The following is a 17,994-nucleotide window of genomic DNA, read 5'->3' on the forward strand; positions in this document are numbered from 1 at the left end:
GCGTTTGGCTACGCATATAAATACGCAGCCATGCCCGGTCAGAATTAAATCTGATGCCTCTACTGAGAGAGTGCCGTGCCGTCCGCACGTTGAGATCCATTACAATAACTCTTTGAGGGGTTCGTACGTGGCCTGTTGCAAGCTAAATTTCGGTCAATTTCCACTATTCCCTCATTTTACAGTGGCAGTCCAAATAGCGTAATAGCGTGGCGACCACAGCGTAACAATGTGAAATCGACTCAAATCTTAATTGACTAGAAATGCCAGTTATCCTCCCGAAGATCGGCAGTTCTCATTCAGAATTTAAAAGGCCGTATCTGCTTATTTACCAGTGATATAAATCATTTATATTTTTAATTATTTAAAACTTTCTTAACTCGCAACTCAACTTTTTCAACTCGCATTTCGACTTTTGTAACTCGCAAATCGACTTTCTTAACTCGCAATTCGACTTTTGTAACCCGCAACTCGACTTTTATAACTCGCAATTCGACTTTTATAACTCGCAACTCGATTTTCATAACTCGCAGCTCGACTTTTATAACTCGCAACTCGTTACTCTACATAAAGTAAATATCCTTGCCTTTAAGGGCAAAGGGAGAATAACTCTATTTAAGAATTAATTTGTAACCGGTGACAGACAAATTCCGGATGCCATCCTTGTTGATGTGTCGCTGTCTTTGAGGAGTTATGTTAAGTAGCAACAAGGATCACTTATAAAAATGAAAAGAGCAGTGTTTAAAATCAATGATAATGTGTAAGTATTAAATATATCTAACAAAGTAATGCTTTGTCATTAAAAATAGTGTTTCAAGTTGTCATGTTTTAATTTACCTTAGACATTTAACAAAATTTAATTATTGAATTCATGTTATATCGAAATTTGCTTAATTGTAGCTTACATGTCTAGAAAGTTTATGTGAAACATGAAAATTTCTTAAAAGTAGTTTTTTTCCATATTTTTCATCATAATATGAAGTCGATATCAACAGTTACTTCCCGTACATCAAGTATTTTATAGCTTTTATTCACCGAATTTCATTTATTTTCTTGACATTGACCTAATATGCTTGACTGTCATAATCAGGATCAGGATTTAAAATCTGCATACTTGATTTACAACCAAATTTCCAAGTCTGCATGAACACACATACACACTTATATAGGTGCCTTGACTGTCAACTTTATTGCTTAATTTTCGTTTAAATTAATTAGTTTTCAGAAAATAATAAATGATCTTTTGATGTTATTTGAAGATTTATAGTGAAATTACTGTTTGATATTATCTTTGAATTTAAAAATAAGAAGATGTTGTTTGATTGCCAATGAGGTAACAAACTCTCTTCCAGAAACCAAACGACATAGAAGATAACAACTAAAGGTCACCGTACGACCTTTAACAATGAGCAAAACCCATGCATACTGCATAGTAAGCTATAAAAGGCCCCGAAATGACAAACGTAAAATTAATTCAAACGAGAAAACTGACGGCCTGAAAGCATTGTCCAATGCAAAAATATGATCCTGGAGATATTTACAAAATTAATTCACATTTTGGCATTTACCAAGGTCATCACGCTTTACTCATACTGCTTATGACGCTTTTCTCTTATACATTGAATGTTTACTCATATTTTAGGCTGGTAATACATGATTTATTTATTTGTTAAGCCTCCCAAACAAAGTTTAGACTTATTGGTTTTGCTCAGTTCTTCCTTTTTTTTTTTTTTTTCCCGCTTCTTTTTCGCAGCTGAACTTGTCAAGAGTGGAACTCGGAAACCGTTAGCTGCAAGTCGACAATACTTTTTCTTTTTCTGCATAGTCATAACGGGCGCGTACCCCTATAATTGGCGGGCAAGCCGGGGTCTATTAAACCCTTACTCAAATTTTGTTGAAGGGTGTTCCAAAAGCACATTTAAAGGCATTTACAGCATTATACTGGTTCTGGGACACAATATTTAAGGGGAGGGAAATTCAATTGCTGTTCGTTTGGAAGTCTTTCGTAACAGCATCCTGTTACAATGATATCTTGTTGTAATTAGCTTTGAACTAGATTTCAGTAACTGCGAGTAGTCTTAGATCGGTTCTTTGTGTCTTTTGTCTTTTGGTTACATGTAGTTGTGTGTTGTTCTTCGTAATGAGTCAAACCCTTTCAACTGATTTTTACAGTTTTGTTCTTATGCTGTGCTGTTACACTAGTACTACTGTCCCAGGTAAACATGGTTAAGGGAGAGTGTCAATGGCTTACAATATAAAAATAAGGAGATGTAGTATGATTGCCAATGAGACAACTATCCACCAGAGTTCGAATTCAACAATGAGTAAAACTCATACCGGGTAGTCGGCTATAAAAAGACCCGACATGAAAAATGTGAAACAATTCAAACGAGAAAACTGATGGCTCAAACCTCCCCTACTCTGGGACAGTGGTGTTGCAGCACAATCTAAGAATAAACTGTACAAAAAAGTAACACTGTGCATACACAGTCTGAGAAACGCATGACCTTGTGCAATGCCAAAATATACGTTAACAGTATCGACATGATGTTGGATCATAAGAAATTATAACAGTACATGTTTAGCAATATATATTTAGTTATGTTTAAAATATCAAAAACAAATAAATGTTAGGCCGATCAAAACAATATTTTAAGATTGATTACACTACGGTGTTAAATTGGTACCATTTAAGAATTTGTTTATTCAAATGATCAATGAATTTACACGGATCGTATCTTAATTTACGAGCTTTATGAACAATATAACCTTAAAATTTAGGGTGTGACATCCCGTTTCTAATAAGAATTCAAACTTCCACACCAAATCTTAGTATATATGTATTTTTGAAGTGTGTGGGTTTGAACGTTGTTTTCAATTTAGACTTGTTTATATTTTTTCGTTTGGGCTTGTATTATAGTTGCCTTCAGGTTTATATGATCCGTTCATCCTATTTCGACTCTTCAAAATTCAAGAGTCTATCCTAAATTGCGGTAAATTATATGGCCTTCCAAAAACCGTTTCGATTCCTAACATCACTGAAGAGACATTAATTGTCGAAATCCGGATATGGTGTACTAATTTTTGCACCTTTTGTTTGCGGTATATCATCTTTCCCGCAAGTTTATTGTTTTCTGTTTGGTATTAAATTAATAGTTAAGATCCATGTTGTTACATCTGGTGATCCGTTTATATGGCAATCGCCAATGACATTCAGCAGGGTTGAAGAACATCCGTTGTTCGACCTGCTAGTCAAATGCGTTTTGTTAAAATATACTTTTTCACTTTTTTGGTCTTTTGGAAAATGTTGTTTGTGCTGTATTTAGACCCCTCTACCAAGAAATTTGTTTTGCATGCACACGTATAAAAACTGCGGTTTTTATCCAACGCAACAATAGGTTTGAACGTTGTTTTCAATTTAGACTTGTATGTATATAATTATATATAAACAAGTCTAAATTGAAAACAACGTTCAAACCTATGATTGCGTTGGATAAAAACCGCAATTTTTATACGTGTGCATGCAAAACAAATTTCTCCACAACATGTTTAAAACCACCACGTTTTGCACATTGTTGAAGCGTGATCTATAATTGCTAACAACCACGTCCTTTGGGTCTATGGTGGATAGATCTCATTGCCAATCATACCACATCTCCTTAATTTTATATGATAATATGTGATATCTATTTTGTTTGTAAGATGTTTGAGATTTAATTGATTTCATTCAAATCTGAGTCAATTAGTAAACCAAAAGAATAGCATTTTGTTACAAGATAGATACATTCTAACTCTACTCAGTACGACAAGAAAAGTGTTGGCTTTGAGTGGACTGCAATGCAATTTTTGTGCTCACCTTAGAATGATTTATTCATTCTCTTAAATTAAAAAAAGAAGCTAAAAAGAGAAAACATTGGTCATAAAAGCACTACCTTTATGCTAGAAAAATTAAATACATAATACTGTTTATTTTCTGTTACATTGTACAAAAATGTATTTCACGTGTGCTGAATAGTGATTAGATTTACTATTTTCGAAATTCTGAGCTCTAACATTTGTTTTCACTCTTTCATATGTCTAGCACATAGTAAATGCGCAGAAAAAGACTGTATTGTAAAAATATAGATGCTCCTGCAAGAATAATGTGACAGCTTTTTAATATCAACCTCGGACAACATGACGAAAAAAAAAAAAAGGATTAATTACATAATTATGTAAACTAGCATTCGACACTGAATCAAATATTCATTGTCTTATGTATTCAATTATGTCAAGAAACTTTACTTATTGTAAATTCTGTCAAACTAAAATCAGATGTAAATGTTTCGTATCACACATAAACTATAAACTAAAACTTCATCTTTTGATATTATGGACCTGGTCTCCAAAAATAAGTGTAATTGTAGTCCACACGGTATTAAAAAGGCCAAATGGTATACATACCACAAATAAATTGAGACAACCATTCTTCTCTCAATCTTTTGTTTATTATTTATTTAAAATCACACTACCAATCTACGATCCTTTGAACTGTGAAATTTGGAAGTTAAGATATAATCCTTGTTGCCATTTTGTTATCGGAGATCTAAATATTTAATTTGTCATAAAATACAACAAAAGAAATAGTTTACTTTGTACACATACTCAGTTCCATCCCGTGTACAAACTCAGTTTCATTCGTCGTATATATATATATATATATGTAATTGTTAACTTTTTACACCTTGTGACTTGGATGGAGTGTTGTCTCATTGGCATTCATACCACGTCTTCTTATTTCTAGTTAAATTCTATCATATCAAATTTAACTCAAAGTGTAGGGGTGGATTCTAAATTTATTTTCCTCATATAGACAGATCAGAAGATAGAAAAAAAAATTCTAAACTTTGATATGCCAACATTGATATAAATAAATTAAAATATCCTATGTGACACTTACAAAAGGCTGTTCACATTTTTCATGTCGGGGCCTTTTAAAGCTGATTAAATGGTATGGATTGTTCTCATTGCTTAAAGTCGTACGGTGGCTTATCATTGCTTACTACCATCTTATTTTAACTCTGGTGGATAGTAGTTTCATTGACAATCATACCTCATTTCCTTATTTGTATATGAACAACTTGCCACTGGACGTTAAAATTAACATTCTGACGTTTTTATTGAAAACAACAATTCCAATTCCTACTGGAAAACGTCTATTGTCAAAGACCGACAGGTTAAAACAATTAAAAGGGACTGAAATTTCAAACACTTCCTAATATAATTCAGTGGTTATAACAGGAATCATTGTCGACCCCTTTTTTTTCTTACTACAATCTAGGTAAAATCTGATTGATACAATGGATTATTTCTGTTAAACATTCCCATGAATCTCGTTGAATATGGTATTAAACATATCGAAAGTAACTTTATAAAAATCCGTTCATTCGAACCATATTAAGACTGAAAAACAAGTTAAGTAGTCTCGGAAACTGTTTAACGTATTTGTGATCGTTGAAAAAGTCGAACCAAATTATGTGTTTCCTGTGTTCTTTCGAATTGATAGCTTTTTAAAAACACATTTTTAAAAAAACCTTTCACCCTTTTTTATCATTATCCGTAAATAATAATTTATTTTAGTTTATGCATTTTAATATGTGTATCTTTATAAAACATTTATACACTTGTACATGTATGTGTTTTAAAAACACTTTTTACACAAATGTAACAACGTTTTTGTTACGGGAAAGTTTGATACAGTGCAACAGGTTCTGTTGCTGAAACTGGCGAAGATGCCGAAATGAAAGACAGTGACTGACGACTGGTCTCTTATCTATAAAACACAAACCCACTGGCGGAACTAACTCATAGAATTGTAGAACGAATACAAACGATGAATTTCTGTATGGATTTTTATTTTCTCTTCAAATGAACGGATGATGTCAGGTCAAACGGCTGACTCCGAATAAAGACTTAACAAATGTGACAACGTTGTTGTTACGGGATGTTTGATACAGTGCAACAGGTTCTGTTTGCTGAAACTGGCGAAGATGCCGAAACGAAAGACAGTGACCGACGACTGGTCCCCTGTATATAAAACACAAACCCACTGGCGGAACTAACTCACAGACTGGTAGAGCGAATACAAACGAGTTGCCAAAGAATTAAGATTACATAATGACCAAGTTGACAAATTTTACAAACAAAAAAAATTAGCACTTTAAAAGTAACAATTATAGACGATGACTGAAAAACGGATTAATGTCATTGTAATCATACATGTACTGAACAAGAACTGATAAACGGATATTGAAAAGAATTATCTAATATTTACCCTGTAAACATTAACGGATTAATAAAAGAAATGAAATAGTAGCATAAATAAACATAAGAGTTGTGTGCAATTTTTAGATCAAAAAGTAACACACATGAATAATATTTAAGAATGCAAATCAAAACACATTTATCTGTTGAATTTAGAATGAAATTGTCTGAAAAGATTAACAAAACTGTAGAAAATATTAGAAATAAGTCCGAATGTCCGAAATAAGAAAAACACAATTTGGTTCGACTTTTTCCACGATCACATTTATACTAGTTGACAAAACAGGCAACACTGTTTTGTTGTTTGATTTAAAAGTATATTATAAAAAGAGAGTACTGTAACACATTCTAGTATGTTCACAACTACTACTAGGTGTTACTCACGAAATGGTCGTAGCGGAGAACTTTTATCAACGGCTGTACTCAAACACCGTATACCGATCCGAAACCGCGGAAGGATCCGAATCCCGAGGAGCAATTAATGAAATGTTTGTAACGATGGGTAGGTAAAATATCGATCCGATTCCCACGGAGGAATTATGCTCCGTGGGAATCGGATCCAGAATTTAGCTACCCACCGTTAAAATGTTTTCATTAATAGACCATTTTCTTATTACCGACTTTTGATTTCGGATTATGTCATTTTCGACAGATTACCTAATTTGTGGTAGGACATCCTTGTACTCGGTCAACTAAGAGCAACCAAAAGAATTAAAATCAAATATATAATCGGTGCAATTGGGGGAGGGGGGGGGGGGTTTATTGTTTTCTGATGATTTTGTCGTGTATAGAAAACGTAAAACAGTTATTTTTTCCCCAAAATTGTACCGATTGAAAGCTTATTTTACTTCTTTACGTTGCTCTTACTTGACCGAGTACCAGGATGTCCTACCACAGAAAAGGTAACCTGGCGAAAAATTATAAAATCTGGAGTCAAAATTCGGCAATATGAAAAGAGTCTATTGCACCTCGGGTTTCGGATCCATCCGCAGATTTCCGATTGGGATACTTGGTGTGGTACTTAAAACACAGATTATGTTTCCTAGTAACTAGTGGCGTACAAGAAAACATGTAAATGTCGTTGTATATCTTCACCCAGAAAATGTTTTATTACTAAAATTTCTAATCTACGAATTGTTATCAATCAGTATTAGGAAACATACAATAATAGCGGTATTATCTATTTCTCCGATGTTTTAATTTTTTGAAGGCTTGAAAGATAAACTGCGTTTCTTTGAGCGTCAGTATACATGTATGTTTGTTGACTATAATGATTGCTCTACTCTGGATTTTTGTTGTTACAGTATATAGGTATAAGAAGATGTGGTATGAGTGCCAATGAGACAACTCTCCATCCAAGTCAAAATTTATAAAAGTAAACCATTATAGGTCAAAGTACGGTCTTCATCACGGAGCCTTGGCTCACACCGAACAGCAAGCTATAAAGGGCCCCAAAAATTACTAGACTGAGTGTAAAACCATTCAAACGGGAAAACCAACGGTCTAATCTATATAAAAAACGAGAAACGAGAAACACTTATGAACCACATCAACAAACGACAACTACTGAACATCAGATTCCTGACTTAGGACAGGTGCAAACAATTGCAGCGGATTTAAACGTTTTAAAGGTACCAAATCTTCACCCTTATCTGAAACAATAGTTTAACATCACAACATAGAAAGACACACTATAAAATATCAATTGAAATGGCTTAACTCAATCAAATAACATATTATTATTCCATTATCTCCCTGTTATAGAAATAGTCGAGATTAAAGAAAGGGAGGGATGAGTGTTAACAAGCTAGTTTTACCTTCCTTAGGCTAACGTGCCTGTCCAAAGTCCTTTTACATATCTTAATGCTTCTGCCATTTAAGTATAAATTAAATGTTGATCGAGTGTACATTTTTCACAACATTTAAAGAGTTGGGTCTATTCAGAATAATTTGGACGTATTGCACATTTAATTCTGTTTTTTATTGAATATTTAACCTCGATTTTTGTTTGGTTGTTGTCACTTTAACGTATACCATGAATAATGTAATACATGTATGCATGAGGTTCATAACACATTTACTGCATATCATACTACATGTACATGTACACATCGTTAGGAAGACGACTGTTTGCACAAAATCATATAGTTTTTTTTACACCTAGTCCTATATTTTATTATGTACATATGTTATGACGACATTTATAATCATATAAATTATGTTTTTCAGTTGTACATGTACATCATGCATTTCGTTTCACCAGCTTATGATAGAGTCCATAAAATGCTACAAAGCATTTAAAGCGATAAAATATCACAATTGGAAATAAAACGAAATAACATGTGACCCATACTTGCTTTCCATAAAGAAGAGTTGGAGCATCAGATGCAAATACTATTGTTGAAGAGAGAAATGAGTCCGTTCCCCAAATAATTAAATTATTCATCGACATGAAAAGACATGCGTATTCAATTGACATACAATTGGACACTGACGAATGTATTCTTTCATAGCTTTTCATTTGAAAAATAAAGACAGTTTGCAAGTAAACTCCAAAAATCATTATAACATAGCTGAATAACTTTATGCCATTCGCATTATCGCCGTGAAGCAGTTTTACATAGGCTACAAGTCGCATTGTATAATATACCAACGATCCAACGAAACTAACTAAAATCATGTAATCCTTAGCAACAAATTTGTAATTTTTTTCTCTGGGCATGCAATCAGTTTGTATCAGGTAAAAACACCTAAAAAGCACTAGTAATAAAACTGTCATTTCAGCGCTGTTGTAAATATTAAATGTCCTATCTACAGATGGATTTCCTGGTCCATATATTCGAAGTGAAAATAGAATTATACACGGAGTGTTTATCAGAACTGCAGATGCAATAACTATAAAAGCTAATGTTCTGTCACGTGGTTTATTTGGTACAAAATTAATTGAAATTTGTCGATTCATATGCTCGTTACTCTCGGAAAATATCAAACTCGTAGTTTCATCTTTATTCATACTATCGTAAACACATGAATATTTCCTTTCATCGTTATATCTCTTTGGCCATAGCTCAGACACAAATAGAATTGCCAGCAAGGAATATTCTAACACGGCTGGATCCATGTAGCTTTCCACACTCTGCATGACATGAACAGTAGTTGAATTGGTTAGGCAAATTAAGGATGAATTGGTAGTACTATTAACGCTATAGTCACGGACATCTTGTAGTTCGTGAACAAACTCAATAACTATTACCGAAATATTCGCAAGAAACAATATGAGTAAGCCATAATATGATCCAAGATTGTTAACGAACGAACGGCGCGAAAACTGTGTAAGAAATCCAGTTTGAACAAGTCGGAAGATAAAAAGCAAGCAATCACATACTATGCGCTCTCTTACGTTAAGTAAATCGAAATATCCTCTAAAGCAGTCAATATGATAAGCTAAATAAATGACACTATAGGTCATAGTTGCTAGTGTGAAAAGCCACAGAAATCTTAGCATGATTCTATGACTTATATCCCAGTCTTCCTTCGGGACTGTAACCTCGGGCTTTATAGATGCATAAATACTGAGGGACACACAAATAACAATTCCTAAACACGTGGTAACAGTCATTGTTGTTGTAAAAAGACTGTATGTACCATCAGAACATATAACTAAAGTCTCACAGAGAATAACTACAATGCCTACCAAGAAAACCAATCCGGATATGCTTCCATCATGGGAAATAAACCCGCTGATTTGATATTTACGAGGATGTCCTGCTGAAAACGGCAAGATAAATATAGCTCGTAGAAATCTTCTTAGCGTCAACATCTTTGTTTTCTTATCTGTAATATAAAAAAAAAAATCAAAAATCACTGTACTTGGCTTTGATACATACAAATTGACCGATAAAATATGTAGAAAACCTGTGATGTACTCACAGTTACTGAAAGCTAGTTCAAAGCAACTAACTCGGGTAAATAAATCATGTCCTCCGAGACATAAGTAGCAATCAGTACACACCCAAAGGATTTAGTGTAAAGACGCCATAAACATAACACGAAAAGCATGACCTTTTGCAATAATTCCAAAGTATAAGTGCATGAAATCGATCGGATAAAGGACTATAAGTTTGCATAACTGTTTAGCAATACATGTTTAGTTTGATTAATCAAAAACAAATCAATGTTAGTTCCAATTAAAACAATATTAAAACAATTTAACTATACGGTGTTAAAATGATTACCTATCAGAATAACTTTTTTCAAAGAATCAATGAGCTAACATGTATCGTATCTATATTTACGGACTCTAAAAACATCGTCACCGTAAAAATAAGGAGTGTGCAATTCCGTTTAAATAAGATTTCTACAGGTACAAAAATGTACAGTCAAACTTCTAAACCATGTTTTTAGTCTTATGTAATTAGTTCATCCCCGTCACATACTGTATGTGCCTGTCCCATGTTAGGAACATGTACGTAAGGAGTTATTGTTGGTTGCTGTCTATCATATTTGGATTTCGTTTATGATTAAATGTTGAATTTCTATTTTATAACTGATGCCCCTTTCACATACACGGATTTTTCGTACGAGTCCTTACGGATGCTTGCGATTGATTACTAGTTTGCGATCCGTAAGGACTCGTAAGAAAAAATCCGTGTATGAGATGGGGCATCAACGATTAGCAAAACCGCATAGTAAATTATGTCCCCTTCCTCGCATACACGGATCTTTCTTACGAGTCCTATAGATACATATACTTTACATGTTCTTACGTATTGTCTACGATTTCGGGAAAGGTATAAAATCTGCAAACTCGTAAGGACTCGTAAATATTCGTAACAACACGTAAACAGGCCACAACTAACACGTAAAAGTTTCAATGAATAGTTACATTTTTAATACTTATTCTCGTAACAAACCGTTAAAAGCTCGTAAAATTCCCGTATGTTTCTCGTAGTTATCCGTGACAACTCGTAACAAATCGTTGAATTTTGCCCAAAATACATCGTAATAACTTCTAATAATCCGTAATAAACCGTAAGTAGTTCGTTATAACTTGTAACAACTCTTAAATCGGTCATAAAAGTGGCTATATCGTAAGGATTCGTGAATTTGTGTGATCCGTCTGGACTCGTAAGAAAAATCCGTATGTGTGAAGGGACATGAAGGCTGTACGATGACCTATAATAGTTGCTTACATCCTTCTTTTGTTTTCTGGTGGATAGTTGTCTCACGGGCAAGCCTACTTGTACCAACTAATTATCCTTTTTTGTTATACTTTTTACATATTAATAAATTTAGATGGACGTTTAACAGCCATACATTGGACTAATTGACATTTTATCTCTTATAACGTTATATTTTTTTGGAACTCTTAGAAAAATTAATGATTTTTTTTTGTCAGATTTGATTACTGAATGTTACCGTCTGCTGGAAGTTTTAATTCTATGTATGAATGTACGATAGAATGTTAGGATAATGATGAAAATCGCATTTTGTAAATAAACATAAATTTAAGTGTATACGAGTGCAAACATAAGACGAATGATTGTGACTTACAATAAATTGCTAAATAAATTTTATTAAGACCAATATTTTATAATTATTTAATTTCATTTTGAAATCTCGAACTGAAGACAACTTCGAAATAGCAATCCAATTAGTTGCATATAAATAACCGAGACATAAATTTGTTTTTACTACTTGAATTAACAACTACGTCAAAATAAAATAGGGAAATCTGTAAGGTCTTAAAATGTTAATATTTATATCACGTTTGTTTATTTGTTTTGTATGCAATTTGCGTTTAAACAGTTCGTGATAAATGACTAAAATTATAATACGGCAACTTATGTGAATTTCGTTAGTTTTTAACTTCATAAAACTTACCGTTTATGTGAAATTATACGAAAAGACAGTCCTTAGCCCAAAAGCAGATGACATTTACTTTTTATAATGCAATACAGGGTAAGTACAAATCGTGATTTAAAATATAAAAGATAATTTCTTTTAAAAAAGAATACTTCCTGATTTGAACTTCCTTGATGCATATATTTACTTCAAGTGGTCTACATTGTACATGTATGTTCTAAATATAAGTTTACCTCTTATAAATTTATCACCTGACAGCTGTTTAGGAGTATGTTTAAATGTCCACAAAAAGTATTCCAGGTCGAGGTACGCGATTACAAAAACGTTTTTAGTTGGATTAAATTCCGTCGTCGTCAATTTTACATTTATGAGGAGGTCCCATTTATAAAAGTAGAAAAAAATATAACAATATTAATTAATAAACATTTTCAATTTCACTATACCGCGTTCAATATGTCCCAAGACAAGGACTACATTTGTCATATCTATTGTTTCTGTAAGAGATTTGGTATTGATCGTATGATTAATGCAAATTTTTGGTCACTCGTTAAATACTTTTGAACATTCAAATTCTTCCATTCGTATCTCATAATCATAATTGTTTCCCAGCATGATTAAGTATGTTAATGTAAAATTATTCGATGAATTAAGAAAGTATGATTGATTGATTGTAGTTTGCGTACCATCCAGTGGCCAATATTTCATACTTCAATATTCACGACATGCGAACAATTTAACAATTATTACGATAGGTACAAATGAATGTTCTGGATCTGTAAAGTGGGTCAAACAGGATGAAAGACAGTATAAAAATTGTTGGATAGGAGTAGAAATTTTGCTACACTATAGGCCATCGAGAAACCCTCAAATAGGCATTATAATGATTCTGTGACTCACAGAGAGCATGACACTTATCCTACTCGAGGTCTTACTGTCGGACATTAAAGCCCAGGTTGACAATACTTCTATACCGCAATCCAACCCAAGGTTCAGTAAGGAACGTATACAAAATAGTAAGATTAAAAATTAAAAAAATATCACTCGCTTGCCCTTATTTCTACAGAACAACAAAAATGTCAATGTAACAAACACTAAACAGTTTGCTATCACTATGCTAAGAATAAAGGTATAATGAATGAAAGTTTGACACAAAATAAAATAGGCACATCATCGTATGTGTACTCATCAAGTCAACGTCAGGCAGATATATAATATGATACACCTTTAAGTGATCAAATACTTTTAGAATACAATACAAAGTAAACATGTTTTACAGGATGCACGAATTAATATACTTCTATTTCAGGGAATGGGAGATCTTCATATCAGTGTCTGATTTTGCCAATTAATTGAATACATTTACTCAATGTACAATGTATCATCAAACGCTCAAATACTATTGTAGAAAACTTTAAGTGTGGTTTATAAAATCAATACTAACACTAACTCATGTTTTAGGCGAAAAACATAATTATAATTTTACAAGCATTGAGACATTTATGTACTTTACTTGATTTATGTCAAGTGATGGGCGGGGCTTAACGGATCCGCTAATCATATACCAGTCTATCTATTATAGAACGGTGTTTTGTATAAACCCATCAACGAAGTGTCCTGTTATGGTCGTTAAATGATCGGTTGAAATATGTAAACACTATAATTATGTTTAATCGTAAAGTGGATAATGGGACACAGCTGTTGACGTTCTTGTAAAACGGGGTTTTAAAACATGTAAACAAATTGTCAATCTTTGAAAATTGTGGAATATGATGATATCAGTACACATCCTACAATTAAATCAAACCACTAAAGTCGACCATCAACACATAGATCGTTACTGTACTAAATAATACATTAGATGTTGTATGTGATCGACGAACAAAACTAATGATGAGTATAACAAAACTAATGATGAGTATAACAAAACTGAATAGAAAAGACGATAAAGACGGCGGGTCAATTAAAGTATTATAATTATAGTAAGTGTTCACGGGTTGTTGTTGATGTAGTGCCATTCTATGTATCTATGCTAATCAATGTTCTTTTTTCTTATACATGTATTCTCTATATGCCCCTTGTGGGTCCTTAATTGGTAATAAAATATGTTCTTGTTCTTCTTGTTATTGTAAAAGTTGTTCTATAGCAAATTACAAGGTATCAATTATAACCCATTGTTTAAGACCGTATATTGACCTGTAGATGTTTACATTCCTGTCATTTGACCTTTTGATGGACAGTTATTCTGACTGGCGATCACACAACAGAGCCTTATAAAGATACAAGACTAGTTTAAACAAGACATAAAAGGGCAGATACTTTACACGGAGGAAGACATGACATTTATATTAACGACTGACAAAAAAAAAGACAGCTGCAGTAGTCTAAAATATGTTTTCTTGCAAACAATCTTGCAATGGACCGCTGAAAAAGTAGGTCATTTACTTTTAGATCTCAGACGTCCCATGAGACACATTCTACAATTATTTATATCAGGGATAGTATCTCCCGCGCAATACACACACACACACACACACACACACACACACACACACACACACACACACACACATATGAATGATTTTTATCAACTTGAAAATACGAACATGAAAATCAGGAAGAAATAGGTGATGATAGGTTCCTCACAACATAACATATCGCTTTTTTATTTTAATAAACACAAATATGAGATCCAATGTCTTTACATCAATGAATGCTCGAAGTATATTGTTTACATTATGAATTTGGTGTTCAACAATTATATGTTAAAAACATATATAAAACTTTCAGTAAACTTATTTGTACTTTTAAAAAATTGCAGACCAGATATAAAATTATTTGAAAAATGAACACTGACACTTTCATATCTGCATTTATTTCCTTTTTCTAGGAAGAAAATGATCTAACTAGTCATCAATAGTATCATTAAAGTTTCCATTGAGCATTAAGGAAGACTTTCACTACAAAACCCATTCAAAAACTGTCATATATTGACAGGAAGTATTTACGAAATCCAAATGTAGTTTAATAACTGATACGATCGATTAAATTACAGTTCAGTTCTGCACCGACTATGTAACACAATAAATAGAAATAATCTGTAAGTAGTCTCTATATTTACCTTTTTTGTATGACATTCTTATCATCACGTCTATTTATAACCATATGGAATCTGAGATGGGTATCTATTTTACAATGTAACTCAATTTAAAAATCGTAAAAAGAAGAAAAGAAGATAGATCACTTTATTATGACAGTCATTATTTGCTGTATCAAGTATTTATATAACATCCAGTTAGAAAGAAACTTTTCCACGATATTTAAGCCTGCTAGGACGATATGAGTTATGGATATTTCTTTGTATTAGACTGAAACTATTGATGCAGCTTTTTAGCATTCTTGCGAACACATGAATACATTGTAGGAGTAGGAATACTAGTTAACAGAGAGAGAGAGAGAGAGAGAGAGAGAGAGAGAGAGAGAGAGAGGTATTATTAGTATGTTATATGTAAATGATACTATAATTTATTATTTTATTTTTAGAAGTTATTATATCAGAAATGACTCCTTTTAAAAAACTGTTCAGAGCAATTTTTGTGCTGCCATTTTCTGCTGGAGACCCAAAGAATCAGTATCTAGGTGGAATAGTCACTCATGATGGAAGTATTTCTGGTGTAGTGTTTCTTGTTAGTGTAGTTGTTATTCTTTGTGAAATGTTATTGATTGGATCATTTGGTACTGAGAAAGATTCTACGTTTCTATTTGTGCTAACCATGGAAGTGACCTCTGGTCTGGCTATATTGATTTGCATAATTCTGTTAATCTATGCATCATTGAAACCAGGTATACTCAAAGAAAACGATTGCTGGGATGTTAGTAACAAAATCATGATGAAATTTTTATGGCTATTTACCTTTGCTAGTTTGACATATAGTGGTATTTTCATTGCATACCATGCTGACTGTCTTATAAACAACTACCCACTCGACCATGTCAAAAATCGTATTCTTTGCGACGTTTTTCTCTTCACCTATAGATCAGTCCAAACAGGATTTTTAACATACTTTTCGCAACGAGTGTTTGTGAGTAAACTCAGATTCTATTACGGATTACTTGTCTTATTTTTAATTAACATAACAGTTATTGTCATAGATTTTGCTCACTCGATCCGTGACGTTAAAGACTTCAGTATAAATGACACACAAATCGCAAAACCAAACACATGTGCTAGCAATTCTTCTATTAGCACAATTTTGCGTAGTGTAAAGAATTTCCTGGAACCCGCTGAGCTTGAATATTCTTTATTGACTATTCTATTTATTACACAGCTATGGCCAAGGAAGAAAACAATTTCTAACAACAGCAATCCACTGTGTATAATTCGCGACAGTGTTACTGATGGGGAATATGAACCCTTAGTCTGTGTAAATGAGGATGTAGCAATTTATGATAACATTCCATGTAGTGCGAATTCCGAAAAACCTAAACGCATGACTATGATATTCGCAAATATTGCATTTCCCGTGCTTATTTCAATACCAAGCACTATTTTACTTATTATCAAAATCTACGCTTCAAAAGATGAATTGGTAGAAAACGCATTAAACATCTTTAACGGATTTCAAGTGACAATACTTCTGTTTGTTTTAGTCAAATGTTATTACTTACTCCAGTCAGACTGCAAACCGACAAAAGTGGAAAGCCATTTTACCTCTAAAGACTATCTTATTCTTGTCAGTTTTGTTGGATCGTTAAGTTTATACTTAATGAGATTAATCTCATACATTTTACTCGTACATACAGATAATCAAAATCCAACTAAAACATATACTTATGTTATTACGATTATGGGTATTTATTTGCAGATAGTTTTCTTATTCCAAATGAAAAACTATGGAAAGGGAAAAATCCAGTCATCATGTATATCAATAGAGTATACTTGCCTGTTTATGTCCGTAGTCAACTTTATGATCTGGGCGGAAGATTCTTTTATAGCCGCCAGGTGGGTATTTCGCGATGACGCGCCTACGCTTTTCTATGGTAACAATGTGTGGGTGACATATTTTACTCTGCTTTTTCCTTTTGTTATATTTTACCGTTTTAAATGTTTTGTTGCATTTTATGGCTTGTATCACAGACTGTCAAATGAAATTTAAAGTGAAATGAAAACTTTAAGTTAGTTTTGTTACATATAATTTAATTACAAAGTTTAACATGACATAATGAAATAATACGAAGAGGGATGATCAATTTCTGTATAATGATCGTCTGTTTGCTGCTGCCATCACTGTCATTTTATTGAAATACTACTTGAGGGAAACACGATCCAAATAAAACAAATATTCACAAGACATTAGATGAAAGGAAGATATACGATGAACGCTAATAATTTCCTCCTAATATAGCAAACATACCCACTGCCATTTAATTATGCAATCCTTTGACAAATGGGTCTATTTTATTGATAACTCTTTATATTGGTTAGTATATTGCATTTGTTTACGTCACTGTGACATTTTATAATTAATACGCTTATTTGATTAAAATAGTTTCTCAATTTCAGAATTTGTTTTGTTAGAATTGTGAGCAACTGGCTTACACTTAAAGATATTTGACTCAAATCACATTTGTACGAATATAAAAATAAGGAAATATGGTATGATTATGCTCAACTCTATATAAATGGCAATATTTCCAAATGAGCGATTTCGGAACTTTTGCAGTCTTTTCCCGTTTAGTTGTTCACCCAATTTTGTCAATAAAACGGAACTATAAATAAGTGTCATATACAAGTGAGTGGTTTAGCTAGCTATAAAACCAGGTTTAATCCAC

General features: G+C 32.8%; 2 protein-coding genes across 2 annotated transcripts; one reads left to right on the plus strand and one right to left on the minus strand.

Annotated features, from left to right (window-relative positions):
- Positions 1-8,440: 8,440 nt before the first annotated feature.
- Positions 8,441-12,356, minus strand: LOC127709809 (uncharacterized). Its single transcript, XM_052215459.1, has 2 exons — positions 12,184-12,356; positions 8,441-10,134 (listed from the first exon to the last, which is right to left on the minus strand). The coding sequence occupies exon 2, from the start codon at positions 10,118-10,120 to the stop codon at positions 8,543-8,545; it is 1,578 nt and encodes a 525-aa protein (XP_052071419.1). The 5' UTR covers positions 10,121-10,134; positions 12,184-12,356; the 3' UTR covers positions 8,441-8,542.
- Positions 12,357-15,180: 2,824 nt separating this feature from the next.
- On the plus strand, positions 15,181-17,721 carry LOC127709807 (uncharacterized). Its single transcript, XM_052215457.1, has 2 exons — positions 15,181-15,262; positions 15,706-17,721. The coding sequence occupies exon 2, from the start codon at positions 15,723-15,725 to the stop codon at positions 17,316-17,318; it is 1,596 nt and encodes a 531-aa protein (XP_052071417.1). The 5' UTR covers positions 15,181-15,262; positions 15,706-15,722; the 3' UTR covers positions 17,319-17,721.
- The last annotated feature ends 273 nt before the right edge of the window (positions 17,722-17,994 follow it).

Source organism: Mytilus californianus, unplaced genomic scaffold (genome assembly GCF_021869535.1).
Source record: "Mytilus californianus isolate M0D057914Y unplaced genomic scaffold, xbMytCali1.0.p SCAF_7, whole genome shotgun sequence".
Classification (NCBI taxonomy): Eukaryota; Metazoa; Mollusca; class Bivalvia; order Mytilida; family Mytilidae; genus Mytilus; species Mytilus californianus.

What these genes read in the sequence shown, in the direction of transcription:
- LOC127709809 (XM_052215459.1), bottom strand. Translation starts at nt 10,120, where the DNA reads ATGTTGACGCTAAGAAGATTTCTACGAGCTATATTTATCTTGCCGTTT.
- LOC127709807 (XM_052215457.1), top strand. Translation starts at nt 15,723, where the DNA reads ATGACTCCTTTTAAAAAACTGTTCAGAGCAATTTTTGTGCTGCCATTT.